This window comes from Cupressus sempervirens, chromosome 8 (genome assembly GCF_028749045.1).
Source record: "Cupressus sempervirens isolate cs-2001-9-10 chromosome 8, ASM2874904v1, whole genome shotgun sequence".
In the NCBI taxonomy this organism is placed as follows: domain Eukaryota; kingdom Viridiplantae; phylum Streptophyta; class Pinopsida; order Cupressales; family Cupressaceae; genus Cupressus; species Cupressus sempervirens.
In genome coordinates, this window is record NC_143125.1 from 571,332,938 (window position 1) to 571,347,967 (window position 15,030).

At 36.7% G+C, this 15,030-nt stretch overlaps 1 protein-coding gene across 1 annotated transcript in view; it reads right to left on the reverse strand.

The window, feature by feature from the left end:
• Positions 1-11,879, reverse strand: part of LOC149543676 (uncharacterized) — a 100,450-nt gene extending 88,571 nt beyond the window's left edge. Inside the window, exon 1 of the mRNA XM_089798431.1 lies at positions 11,531-11,879. Within this exon, the coding sequence (XP_089654557.1) occupies positions 11,531-11,716 (186 nt within the window). The 5' untranslated portion in view covers positions 11,717-11,879. The remainder of the gene's footprint in view (positions 1-11,530) is intronic.
• Positions 11,880-15,030: the final 3,151 nt, after the last annotated feature.

Genomic DNA, 15,030 nt, shown 5'->3' on the forward strand with positions numbered 1-15,030 from the left:
TCATGCTAGAGCCCATGAGTGTGCTTCCCAATACCTTTCCTCCCTTAAGACACCTAATGCTTTGATCCCCTTTGACCAATCTATGCATAGCCCAATGGAGGAGTTAAACTTGAAGATGAAACTGAACAAACAAGATGATTGTTTTTGTATTAGAGATTATTGTGGGATTAATTTGGATGTAGAAGATACTCTTGATGATGATGATTTTAATTTTTCTAGTGTAAATAATGTTCATAATGATGATTTCAAATATATATATAAGCGTATTAATGTTAATCATGATTTACCTCCTAGCTTTGCAAAACAATTATCTCTCACTCTCAGTGACAAAGTGAATCATCCTTAGACAATAGTCCTTGTTTGGAATTTGTGATAGCTTCGTCTACTGTGTTCAACATTGTTCCTTTTGTGTATTGCCCACCTTCCCTAAACAATACAAACTGCCATGGGGAGGCAAGCGATATGCTTGATTAGCTCCTCTTGGACAGTGGATTCTTTTATGTGTTTACCTGTCATGTTATGTTTACCCCGTGATGTGTTGCTTGTTATATGTTTTGTTTAGATTTCTTTAAACAACCCTTGTTGCTTCATTGGCACAAGCTAATAAAGGAATCAACATGTTGTGGTATTCCTCTATTTGTCTCTTATTTATTCTATTTGTTGTATTCATCTATGTCATGCATGTGCAATTGTTCATAAATGTGCCTTTGTATTTCTAATTGCGGATGACGCAAAGCAGTAGCTACCATTCTTTTTGGTATTTGTAATACTGGCCCAAAAAGACTTTTCTTTGTATCTCTCATATGCTCTTCCATTATGCTCGTAGTCTTGCTACCTTTGGGGAACGATAATATTCCATTTCAATATAATTCTTGATATACATGAGTTATCATATGTATTATGATAATAGATAAATGTCTATTATTAGTTAATGGTAATCTATTTGTAATCTATTGTAAATATTAGAATGTTTCTAATATTTAGTTAGTTATAGTTATTTGTTAGCTTTTTTAGCTTTCTTTTAGCTAGAATAGAATATTTCTATTATTTATGATCATGTCCTAAGGAAACGTCACTTTATTCTATTGTATATATAGACTTCTCGGTTTCTGTTAATAACAAGCCAATATTTTACCAATTACTTCCTAATATGGTATCAGAGCCAATATTTCAAATTTTTTGAAAAAATTATAATTTCTTTTGAAATTAATTGCTAAGATTTTTCAAAAAAAAATTTGAAATTTTTTTCTCTAAAGCCTGTCTATGGTCTTCTTTTTTTTAGAAATTCTTCAAAATCCCTAAGTTCAAGCTAGGTTTTTTCTACAACTACCATTCAAAAAAATACAAATTCTTGGTGGGTTTTTCGAGAGCTCCTCTGGGTTGTCCATTTTTCTAGGTACTTCAATTTTAGTGCCTCGATTTTCGAGCCAGCAGATCCAAAAATCGCATCGTATTCTTTTTGGATTTTTTGAGCTCTCTTTTAGGTCATCCTCAAATTTTTTGGGTCTTCCATTTTGTTGCCTCAAAGAACATGCCTTCACAACTTTTCACCATGGCATTTTTGACAAACATTCTGCTCGAGAACAACTCAATATTCAATGGTTGAAATTATGACATTTGAAAGTAGCAGATCATAGCAATTTTTGAATATCAAAATACCAATCAAATTGTTCTTGGTGTTACATAGCATCCGACTACCCCTAGTACTAATCAAGATAAATGGGATCTGAATAATCAAGAGGCGGTGATGTTCTCAAATTACCCATAGCTGATGATCAACTCTCTCAGATTCTTTCTAGCAAGACAATTGCCGAGATATGGGCACATCTCAAAAGTCTTCATGAGACTTCTGACAAAAGCATAGCTTTCTTCTTGAAGAACACTCTTTTTTCTATTATCATGGATGAGCAAACCTCACTCCTGGCTCACTTGAATAGGATTTAGGAATTCTGTGATCAGTAGCTTGCCATCGGCCGCAAGATGGAGGAAGAGGACATTGTGGTTATCACTCTTGTGAGTTTACCAAAGTCCTACGAGCATTTTATCGAGACTCTCAACATCACGTCTTCTGGTGTTGATATGAAGTTCACTGATCTCTGCGCACTTCTGCTTTAGCAAGATCGGTGGAAACAACAGTTCGATAACAGCTCCACCTCCACACTCATAGAGCAAGCCTTTGCCGCTAAATCCTTTCCGAAAGATAAAGGCAAGTTTCAATAGTCGTCTCAGTAGAAGTCTTCTGCTCCAACTTCAAACGGCTGTCGCAAGAAGAACATTCAATGCAACTATTGCCACAAGTTTGGGCACATGAAGTTTCAATGTTGGAAACGCTTAGCTACACAATCTAAGCAATTAGGTCCGTAACCCAAAGCGAACAGTGCAGAGCACATTGAGCAGACGGAATCTGCCTTTTACACTTTCATGGCTAAAAGACTTGCAGATCATGTAAGTCGTCTACCTAGAACATTGATTCAAGGGCCTCTCGTCACTTCACCCACCGTAGAGACTAGTTCACTAACTACCAACCTTACACAGATTTTGTTGTTTTTGGTGGCAAAGAACCTTTTACACTTTCATGGCTAAAAGACCTGCAGATCATGTGAAGTTGTCTACCTAGTACATTGATTCAGGTGCCTCTCGTCACTTCACCCACTATAGAGACTAGTTCACTGACTACCAACCTTACACAGATTCTATTGTTTTTAGCGGCGAAGAAGAGTACATTGTTGTCGGCAAAGGAAACATACAGATATAGTCTGCTGGGAGGAATCTCATTTTCCTCGATGTGTACTACGTTCCAGGGATGGAACTAAATCTACTCTCAGTCAGTTGCTACAACATTCTCCACAGTTGGATGTCACCTTCAGGTTAACATCAGCGTACTATCACTGATAGGGCGACTTAGTCTATTGCTGCAGTGGGTCTTTAGGATATGGTCTTTTCCGACTTGCTGATTCTAGTGATTCTTAAGACTTAGCTATGGCTGCTCGGCGGTTTTTTGTTAGCACACTTTGGCATCAGCAATATGGGCACTTATATGTGCATTATCTCTCACAACTTGCTTAGGAAGAGCTTGTCCTTGAATTGCCAAAGATTCAAATTCGGCAGCTTGGACTTTGTCATGCATGCCAAGCTAGGAAGCAACATCGCACACCTTTCACCAGTGGCAATTCATGGCAAGCTTCTCAGGTACTTCAACTTGTTCATGTCGATATCTGTGGTCCTATGGCCACTCCTTTTGTTCTTGGCTCCAAGTATTTTTTGTTGTTTGTTAATGATTTCAGTAGAAAAATGTGTGTATTTCCTTAAAAAGAAATTAGACACATTTCCTATATTTCAAAAGTTTAAACCTTTAGTTAAAAAAGAGTCTAGGAAATCTAAGGGGAATTTTGTTCTAATGATTTCTCTAGCTTCTTGGATACTCATGGCATCAAACGCCAGTTAACCACACCCCACACACCACAACAAAATAGTGTAGTTGAACGTTGGAATAGAATAATCATTGAGATGGCTCGACCCATGCTTGAACACAAACATGTTCCGAAAGAAGTTTTGGACAGAAGTAGTCAACGTTGTAGTTTATCTTTTGAACTGGTCACCCATAGTGGCGGTCAAAGGTAAAAAGTCAGAAGAGGCCTAGTCAGGTCGCAAGTCTAGAATCAGTCACTTGAAGGTTTTTGGCTCCCTTGCTTTTGTTCGGATCCCTAATGCATCGTGCACCAAGTTGGATGCTAAGAGTCAGAAACTCATGCTTGCTGGATACAATAATCTTCACAAAGCCTACCGCTTAATCGACACTGAGACATCTCGTCTCCTGTACAATCACAATGTAGTCTTTGATGAGCAGTGAGGACCATTCATGCCTGTTTCTCCTGTTCCTGATCCAGCAGACCAGCCTATGAAGGCTCATGATTTGGGAGTTAGGCTTCCATTAGGTCCACCTGATCGGAGGGCTCTAGTAGCTCCTACAACTCCAGTTATACCATTCATCCTTGTACGAACACCTCCAACTTCTCCTGCAGGATCACCTCAATTTGTAGATGCTTCATCTGAATTTGATCCAAATTCTTCTGATGAGGAACCTGATCACCAAGCATCTCCTGATATTACTGTTGGTCATTCTCCTCTACGGCCTGAGTGGTGACCTAAAACACTTGCTGATCTTCGTGATGATGAGCTCATTGATGGGAGAATTGCTCAGAAAAAGAGTAAACCTATAGAGTTTGTTAACTTTTCTCTCAGAGCCAACATTCATAGTGTGTTTGAACCTCAAACATATTTTGAGGCTAAAGGAATTCCAAAATGGGAACAGGCCATGAGATCTAAACACCAGAGCTTGCTGAAGAATAACACCTAGGTCCTTTCTGATCTTCCACCAAGGAAGAAACCCATTGGCTACAAATGGGTTTAGAAAATCAAATACAAATCTAATAGTACTTTGGATAAGTACAAAGCTCGTTTAGTTGCGAAGGGCTTTTCTCAGCGTCAGGCCATTGATTATGAGGAGACCTTTGCTCCTACTGCAAAGATGAGCACAATCAAATTAGTCCTAGCCATGGCAGCACAATTTGGCTAGAAGGTGGATCAGATAGACGTCAAGAGTGCTTTCCTGAATGGTGATCTCCATGAAGAGGTCTACATGACGCAACCTCCTAGTTTCAAGGTTGCCATAAAGACCATCAGGTTCTCAGAATAATAAAAGCTCTCTATGGCTTGAAGCAGATCCCTCGGGCATGATACATAAAAATTGATAACTAGCTCAATGATCAAGGCTTCAAAAGGAGTTCTTCATACTTAAATTTGTACATCAAGACTACTAACAAGGCATCATCCTTCTTGTTATTTATGTGGATGATTTGATCATCACTGGTAGTTCGACATCTTTGATTCACGAAATCAAACAAAATTTATGCCAGTTTTTTGATATGACTGACCTTGGGCTCATGCATTATTGCCTAGGTGTTCAGGTTTAGCAACAATCTTCTGGTATATTCATCTCTCAGTCCAAATATGTCAGGGCTCTGTTAGACAAATTTCGTATGCAAGATTGCAAGCCTTCATCTACACCCATGGAGAAAGGTCTCAAGTTGTCAGCCAAGTCCGATTCTCCTCCCATTGATGATACTACATACAAGGAACTAGTAGGCAACCTCATCTACCTCTCTACTACTAAACCTAACATCAGCTTCGCAATCAGCCACATCTCACGTTTTATGACAGCTCCTAAGGCTGATCATTGGATGGCAGCAAAGTGTGTACTTCGCTATGTGAAAGGGCACTTCAAAGTATGGACTCTTTTACTCTCAAAGTTCTAATCCTAGACTCAATGGGTTCACAGATTCAAATTGGGCAGGCTCTGTTAACAATAAAAAGTCAACTTATGGATGTGTTCAATTTAGGATCAGGTGCAGTCACATGGACTAGTGAGAAGCAGCAGGCAATTTCTCTCTCCTCTACAGGCTGAATACAGAGGGACTGTTAAGGCAGGATGTGAAATTGTTTGGCTTCGTCGAATGCTTGGGGATACGCAAATGTCACTAGCAAGACCACCTACTCCATTTGTTGATAACGAAGGTGTTATCAAGTTAGCAGAAAATCCAGTCTCCCATTAACGAACGAAGCATGTGGATGTTCACTGTCACTACATATGACAATTGATTGAAGATAAGACAATAGATTTGCAGTATGTTCCTAACACAGATCAAACTGTAGACATTCTCACCAAGCCTCTTGGTCCTAATAAGTTTGTTAAATTTAGAGGACAGCTTGGTGTTGTGGATAGATTAACCATTAAGGGAGGCTGTTACAATAATAGATTAACGTCTATTATTAGTTAATGATAAACTATTTGTAATCTATTGTGAATATTAGAATGTTTCTAATATTTAGTTAGTTGTAGTTATATGTTAGCTTTTTTAGCTGTCTTTTAGCTAGAATAGAATATTTCTATTCTTTATGATCGTTTCCTAAGAAAACATCGCTTTATTCTTTTGCATATATAGACCTCTCAGTCTCTACTAATAACATCGCTTTATTTTACCAATTACTTCGTACTAATATGATCATCCTAACCTCAACCCTTTTGTGTTATCTTTTCCATGTGTTCTATTTCCCTTGGTTTGTCCCTGTTTGGGGGCATCCTAGAGTGGAAACATCTCTTGTTGTTGGATGTATGCTCCCATTAAGACATTTCTAATTGCTTTACAAGGGGCATACACTTGCTCCTTGTTTCATAATTTGCACACACAATGATTTAATGTAATCTTTATGCAAAACACTAAGGAGATAATGATTTCCTTACATTCATCCTTAAATTGACCGCTTTCATTTGGTCCTTAAGTTGAGTGCCTTTTTAGATCCCTTAATAGAGAGACAAGCTTTCCTTGAGGATTGATCCTCTTTGTTTTAATGTGTTGTCTAGCACCTCATAGCTTGATAGACTATCAATTCCTTTTTTAGCAACAATGCATTCTCTTTGTATGATCCATTGCGAGGCAATACCTCTCTCTCTCTCTCTCTCTCTCTCTCTCTCTCTCTAAAAAAATTCCAATGCATTGCTCTACTTTATCATGAGCATGAGGTTGTCTCGTACTCCCGCTAAAGTGGGGGCTAAAATGTATTGTCCTAAAAAGTTAGCACCTATGATTAGATGCTCTATTAGTCCTCATTTTGGCAATTTTGAGATTTCATGTTTGTTATGTTGGATCCAACTAACTATCTCCACTTATTTCAACATCTACCCTATCTCCCTGGTACCTCATTTTAATCCTACCATTTTCTCCTAAATAGATAATGCCCATGGCATTGCGTTCCCCACAATTGGGCTCAAATTCCAATTGCAACCATGTTGTGGTATTTTGGTGAGAAACTAGGTCCCATGTCTGTCCTGGGTTAATTATGAATCCTTAAATGTGTGAAAGGTATATAAGTAGCTCATATTTCCTCATTTTGACATCATGCATCCATAAATCAATCAAATGAATTCGAGATTTAAAGACAAGCATCCAAAATCAAACATTTCTTCAAGCATCCAAGGCATTTTGAAATAAATTTTCTCTATTGTAGAGGAAATTTCAATCAAGCAAGAAGATCCTTTGTCCATCCATGCACATTCTTCCTTCATAGCAAGTGTTCATCAAGCATAACAACATGAAAGATCTAAGAGTGGCATTCATAGATCCATGCATTTGCAAAGGTATCATTGAGGAATTCCTACATTCCAAGGTTCAACAACTACAACTCAAGCAACATAAAACATCTTCATAATTATGTGCAATATCTATTTATGAAGATATGTATATGCATTTACAAGGTACATCTAACAATTACCTTGATAATTACATACTTTCCTTTGTGCAATTTCAATAGATCTCAAAGGTTGATTCCCAGACAAGGGTTTGACCAATGCAAATTCCTTTCCACATTTCCCCCATTTTAGTGTGTGCGAGAAGAGGTAGCAAAGCTATCACTATCTCTTCCTGAGAACAAAACGCTCTAGGCATCCTATACCCTCAAAATCAGCTTAAAATTTAGATCGCAGGTTAGTACAATCTTTTGGTTTCCATTTTAACTTAGTGCAAATTATATGTTAGTTTGTATCTCTTGACACTGGTTATATTTGCTTATTTTAACCTCCTATCTTGCTTCATCATATCATTTCCCGTCAAATCCAACTTCCCCCAATTTATTATTGTGAAGGATCATCGACTCATTATGCACTTATGTCCAACGTGAGCCTATTGATTCATCTTTCTTCTGAATGTGCATTAGGGGGAAAAAAGGTAATTCCAAACATTACATTGCTTCGCTTTCCTTACGGTACAACATCAAAGGCTTTAAGCATGTACATCATCTATGTACAAGCTCTTGGGAATACAATTTTAGGTGTAGCATCAGAAATCCCATACTTACAATTTTCCTCCTATCTTGCATCATCATATCATTTCCCCTGAAATCCAACATCCCCCAATTCATTATTGTAAAGGATCATTGACTCATTTTGCGCTTTAAGTCCAACTTGAGCCTATTGATTCATCTTTCTTCTGAATGTGCATTAGGGGAAAAAAGGTAATTCCAAAAATTAAATTGCTTCCCTTTCCTTACGGTACAACATCAAAGGCTTTAAGCATGTACATCGTATATGTACAAGCTCTTGGGGATACAATTTTAGGTGTAGAGTCAGAAATCCCGTACTTACAATTTTCACCCTATATTGCACTCGGTCATAACCACAAAACACCATGCTTAGCTGTTATCTTAACCTCACTCAAACTTTTTCCTCATAGTACAAATGCCAAGCAATCCCTTTTTCTGTTCTTCACCAATTACTTGTAATTTTGTGGGAGCACCTCAACTTAGGTGCTGTTTGCGGTTGCCTTTTTGAAACTCAAAAAACATGTACAATTACAACAGCTGACTTCCCTAGCTTTTCTACTTTTCCAAATGGCTTCCATATGCACCAGTCCTAACCGTATTAGATATTTTTCTGTTAATTCTCCCCTTCTACCCATTGATGGTAATCAATTTTCATCCAGTCTTTTTGCATTTGTTCTCTCTTGCAGCTCTAGCTCTTCTGCCATATTTTTCTAACAGATTCTATACTGCTGCCACTTCACTCCCAGACATCTTTTCTTGAAGCTTGAAGCAGCATCTTCTTCACCATATTAAAACAGCATCCTAGACTTCTGAGTATTGGATATTTCTTCACCATAATTATTGTAGAGTCCTTCTTTCCTATTTATGTTCTATAATCTCCCCACATAATTTCTTATTCTCTTCAGCTTCTTTATATGTTTTTGAAGCTTCTTCTATTGGTGCCAAAATGATAGCTTCTCCTTACATTTAATACAGCAACTTTACTTGTAGCCTTGGCATTTCAATTTTATGCTGCCTCTGATACCCTTTTTCCAATCCAAACACATATCTCTGCACACAATAGATATCTTCCAAGATTTTCATTGTTTTCTACAAATATAGATTTATTATTCCTAGCATTATTATTCCTAGCACAGAATACATTAGGTTACTATCACACATTATTTTCTTCTCTCTAGCTACACATAGGGTTACATGGGAGTCTGAGAGAAGCAGACTCCCAAGCAGATCCAACCTTTCTCTTGTCCAGCAACATGTCCAAGTTGCAGTTCCTCTTTCTACTCTGTTTGGATTCCTGCTCTGCGTGCACCACAGATTTCTGTTCTACATCTACTGTTGATTTCAGAAAGCTGAGGCGTATCTTCTCTGAAGAAATTTTAGGGACATTTACAAGGATATGACCTCAAATGTTCAGTCTCTACAACAAACACAGACGCATCCTCGCCTCCTGAACTCTGTAAGACTCTAATTTCTAGGTGCCAAGTCTGGACAGCTTCTTCTTCAGCTTCAAATTTATCAAACTTCAAATCAAGGACATTCTCTTTACCTTCTCTTGCCTTCTAAGCATTTTCCTTTCCAAACCGAATTTATTCCAAAACAGTGTCTTTGCAGTAAAGCAAAACTTAAGTAATGAGACTATTTTCAGCATAATTGTTTATCCTTTCCTTTGTCAATGAATGTTATCTGGATTCTGAATTGCTAAGCTGAATTACGACACATCAGATAGGCCTATAAGATACATGATTTTTTCCACTCTTTCATTATGTAAACTGAAGTTAAAAGTAGTCAACCTGCACACATTATGGATCAACCACACATATCACTTAAGTATGTTCACGTGGTATAATAGTAAAAAGGGTTTTCTCTCTTAAGAATGATCCAAGAATCATTCCCTTGGTAGGCATTAAGCAACAGTTTCACTATCTTAAGATCAAAATAGTGCTTGTCAATTCAAGAAAAAAATTGTATATATTAATGTATATAATGGTTTTTTCTATCCAAAAAATTATCTGTACCTTCTTATGAAAGTTTCAATCTTATGATCCAATTGATCCTAAAGGATCTCACATGGACGTCAACAAAAACTATCAGTTCATTTCATTATAAGTGTTCATTATGCAAGAAACCCCAAAAAGATTCTGTGCAAACTCAGTTTGGGTCTTATCGTAATTAAAGAATCTGACTCTGTCCCTCAGCTCAAATCTAGTATTAGGAAAGACAGCTGCTTCTATGCATCTATTTTCTACACTAGTTTGTGCTTAAGTGCTAGAGATTCTTTCTGAAAAAATGATTGTGCATTTTACCCATGTATTTTTTTAAATATTATTTGTCACGAGAACTCCATGAGTGGTCATTTACTCTAATGAAAAAAAAATGTATGTTATTAAATATTCTATAACTCAAACTGTTCTAGGTACATTATCTAGCCGCCCTAAGTCTGGGCCACCAATCAAACTTGAAATTATAAAGGTAGGGGAAACACTTTATTTTCAGGTCATAGCCAAAGCAGACGCCAATAAGGACTCAACTACTATACAAACTCAAACTTATAATCTCAAAGCTAGAAGAAAAATGTCTTGGAATAGGATCGTGACCTAGTCAATAACCAATTTAACCTAGCAGACCCCTTCTTGACATTCTTTCCATTTATCTTATGTGATTTTCAAGTTTTGTAATATGAGCCAACTGTGTTTTGTTATTATAATCTTTAATTGCCAAAATCTAGGGTCTAACCTCTAGATCCCTCTTCGGGAGTTCTGATCTACTGATAGGTTATTGTTCTTAAGGTCCAATGTTTTGGTCTAACTGATAGATTATCCTCCTTAACATCCAATATTTTGGTTTAACTTCAAAACCCTTCTTCAGAAATTTAGATCGATTGACAGGCATGCAGATAGTGGTCTCTTTTACAGAAGTTTAGCTGACCATGCTGGTGAAGTTGAATGATTACAAATCAGCCAATCAGGAATCAAGTCTTCTTGAGTGCAAGACCTATCACTTCGTCCTTGGCTTTCACCCAAATTCATTTCAGCCTAAGGTTACTGATCCCGTATCAGATAGCTAAAATGAACTTATAGCTACAATGATCTTGTAGATGGTATAAAATCCTCCATTAAAATAAATAAATAAAACCTAATAACATTGCAGTACAGTATAGACTGAACATGATAGAAACAAAAACTTAACCCTGATACTAACTAGGCCTATTTGTCAAATAGAATGAGCTCAAGTGGTAATTCATCAGGTCTTTCCAAGTTAAACAAATATGAAATGTTTCATGGATAAAATACCACGACCAAGACATGCTAGATGCCTACTTCATTACCTACAATGTCCAATTATGAATCCTACATATCCCGCCGGTCAAAGCCTGAATGAATATCGTGGAAAACATCCTCGGCGAAGCCAAAGGATTCCCAGCACGAAGAACATACTAGAATTTTATATTAAAAACAGACAGAGGAAAAACTCAGGGTATTCAAAACAGTGAACCAAAATTTATAAATACCTAAATTGAAAACAAAACAATTTCCGTGCAACTAAGGTCCGCCTAAAAGTCCAAACCCATTAATAGATGTGAATTTCCAGTTCAGGGTTAAATTATAAGAGCGGTTTTGCTCAAAGCAAAGAAATATAAAGAATTGATCCGGGTTACCGCAGAATGAGCGAGGTGCACGAATGTCCAGGCCATTCCGGCGGTGCAGGAGAAGAACGAGAGAACGATAAGCCATGAGAAGAAGAGGATGAGAATATAAGTCGTCCACACCCCGGGGTACTGAAACCACGATGTATTCTTATTCAAATCCACCGGCAGCACTGCATCCACGTACAGATTCTTCATTATTTGCAAATCCTATGTGATCTCGCTGGGGTTTCACTGCGTAAAACACTTTCAATTCAAAACGAAAGAACGGGAATTTCTTCTATTATTGTCAGCGTTGTCAGAGCGCCAATATAGACAGTAGACCAGACTTCGTCTAACGGAGCTCTGTTAAGAGTAAACCAGGTCAGAAACCTGATATTTTGAGAATTAAAGGCGTGTGGGGTATTGTGTTTGACAGTAACTCCTGTCTGAGTTTTATTCATTATTACTTTTTTATTATTATTATTATTTGTTTTTTGATTCCACTCGCTCAAAAAGTCACATCAGTTTCCTCTTCGGAATTATATATTCCTAAGAATACTCCTTTCTATCCAGTTACATTTGATGCTTTCTTTTGGATTATATTTATTTTTAATTTAAATCGAGTGATGATTTTAAGCGCTAACGGATACATATAAAACTTTGATGGGAAATTTATACTCTTACAAGTAGACAAATCTTAGTACGGAGAAAGGGAACAGGTTGTCCTACCAAGTATCTTTGATTTACAAAAGAACTCATATATAATTTTACACCCAAGTCAAGGGAGGGGATATATTTCTTATTAAATTGAAGAGATTTAAATTCGCTAGGGAAAACATCAAGTAGGGGTAACGAGTGTTTGTATTACCGCTATGAACTATGTTACCTATACTTCCAATTGCTACTCATGAAAAGCCTCGCGCTGGCTGTAGTATAGGAATTGGAAATTTAGAATTGAAAATGGAAATGGGAATGAGAATGAGAATTGTAATTTGTTATTCTCTATCTATTTGGTACACCAAATTGAAATTGGAATTAAAATTGGCAGTAACGAGATTGAGGACATGCGAGCAAAGTGGAAAGGAGTTCAAATGGGAGATGCAGACGTTGGGCCATCTTAGGCATCGCAATCTAGTCTCGCTTTTCGATTACTACATTGCCAACAACCAAGAGAGGTTGCTCGTCTACAAATACATGGTTGGAGGGACTCTGCTCAGTTGCTTCCACTGACTCCAAAGAGACTATAATGAGTTGGATGGCCCACTAAAATTAGGATTTGTATAGAAAATTCATGAGGGTTGTCATGACTTCATCATAAATGCATTCCTTGTATCATCCATTGCAACTTAAGTTATTTATGTGGGTGAAAGTTATGAGCCCTGAATTAGTGGATTCAGATTAGCAAGATCCAACGTGGATGAAAGGGAGACTAGCATAAGCATTTCATCCGAGCAAAACCTACAAGATCTGAAATTCCAATACGATGCACTGAAACAACTTTGGAGTAGTTGTGTTCGAAATTGTAAGTGGATTAAATGTTGGGGATGTATTGTTGGAAAAAGAAAGTGGGAAGGAATCAACACTTCCACCCAAGATTCAACAAAGACACACACAGTAAACGACCAGAAGAGAAGAAAATATGTTTGAATTGTCTTCCTATTACGTTTCGCGGTCTTAAGTGAACTTGAATTTTGATTAAATAGTCAAAAACAAAATGAGAATAGGAATAGTTATTCCAATAACAGGTTTTTTTGAGGAATGGACATATGCTCATTTTGGAGGCAAAATGAGAATATGTGTTCCTATTCCCATTTTTTATTTGGCATACCGAACAGGGAATACAAAACAAATTCTAGTTTTCAATTCTTATTCCTAAGTATTCCAACAACCAAAACGACCCTAATAATTGATCATTTTTTTGCTTTCTTGGTTTCTAATTGGTTCATTTGTACAAAAAGTACTAGTTATTTAGTCAGCGACTATTGGGGGGTGAATATAACAGGTTCTGGGTGAATGTTTTAAAATAGCACTTTTAGACCACCTTGCACTCTACAAGTTCTATAGAGAGCTCTATAAATGTGGGAAAGCTGAAAGATTAGCTTTAAGCTCTTTACTCATGTACGAAGGTTCACCGAAAAAAATGTCAAATTTTGTCATATGGATTAGGAACTGTAGGTGTGTGAAGTTAGCTTAAGTGGCTACTGGGTCGTTTCCTCTAGTCATTCCAGCTAACTTCATATACCTAGAACTCTTAAAAAGTAAGTCGGATTTTGTTGTTGTTTTTTGGTTGACCTTCATAGCTAAGTGAAGTGCTTAAAGTTAGGGCTTTAGTCTTTGGGTATTCGTTGATCTCTTTGTAGGGATCATGAAGCTTAAAGTGGTCCAAAAGTGTCATTTCAAAACATTCACCTAATACCTACTATGTCCATGGACGAATAGTCACTCAATCAAAAATATCATTACTTGTGGCTAAATGTCTTAGTAGTCTTTATGAAATGTCCCAATAGTGGTGCACAAATTGGCCAAGCACCAACCAAAAAAGTTAAAAAAGTGATCGCTTATTAGTACATGTGTGATCAGCTAACAGTACATGTGTTTTCATTTTTTGGGCTCTTTTAAAAGTATTAACTTGGGGTATTTATGAGAAAAACCATAATAGTTATCAAACCCCATATTAGTAACTAGGTTTTTTCTCCTATTATGATTGAGTGAAGTGTAGCACTAACAATTATAACTAATTTCACATACTTACGTATCTTAAATGATTGATTAGATTTCAACAATGTTTTTAGTTGTTTTCATACATAACTTGACTACTTCTAGAAGATGTATACTCGGGTTCATATCGAGACAAATGTTAGTAACTACGCATATTGTCGAATCTATTATTTGTGTAAGGATCAAAAAATGGTCATTTCAAAGTGTCACCTAATGCCTACTTAAAGATGTCTCAATAATCATGCACTGTAACCACCTCGAAATTTGTCAATACTTATGCATAAATGTCCTAGTAGTTATATATCCATTACTTGAGTTGCAAGAAGGTAGCTATTGGTACACGTATATTTGTTAGTAGGCTTATAGTTATCACTTTTTGGGTTTCTTTAAAATGATCAATTGGACATTTTTGTTCCATAAGCTAAAGCAACTCATTTCAATTTCCTCTAAGTGATTATATTCTTAAGCTAGGCATTTTTTTCCTAGTTACACAATTCTTTGTTTTAGATTATATTAATTTTAAATTGAATAATCTGGAAGCATATAGATATAAAATCTTGTTGGGAGATTATTCATTATCATAAAGAAGATAAATCATATTATATAAAGAGGGATTTGATTGTCATATCAAGTAAATATTTTGATTAACATAAGTTATTCATACTTAATTTTATATTGAAACTAGTAATCACACCTCGATGTACATTGGATATTTTAAAGAAGTATGGACAAAGAGAGGGTGACATTCTATAGATTAAGGGTACAAAGAGGAAGACAAAGGCAAATATGATAGATCTTGTTCGTGATGGGGA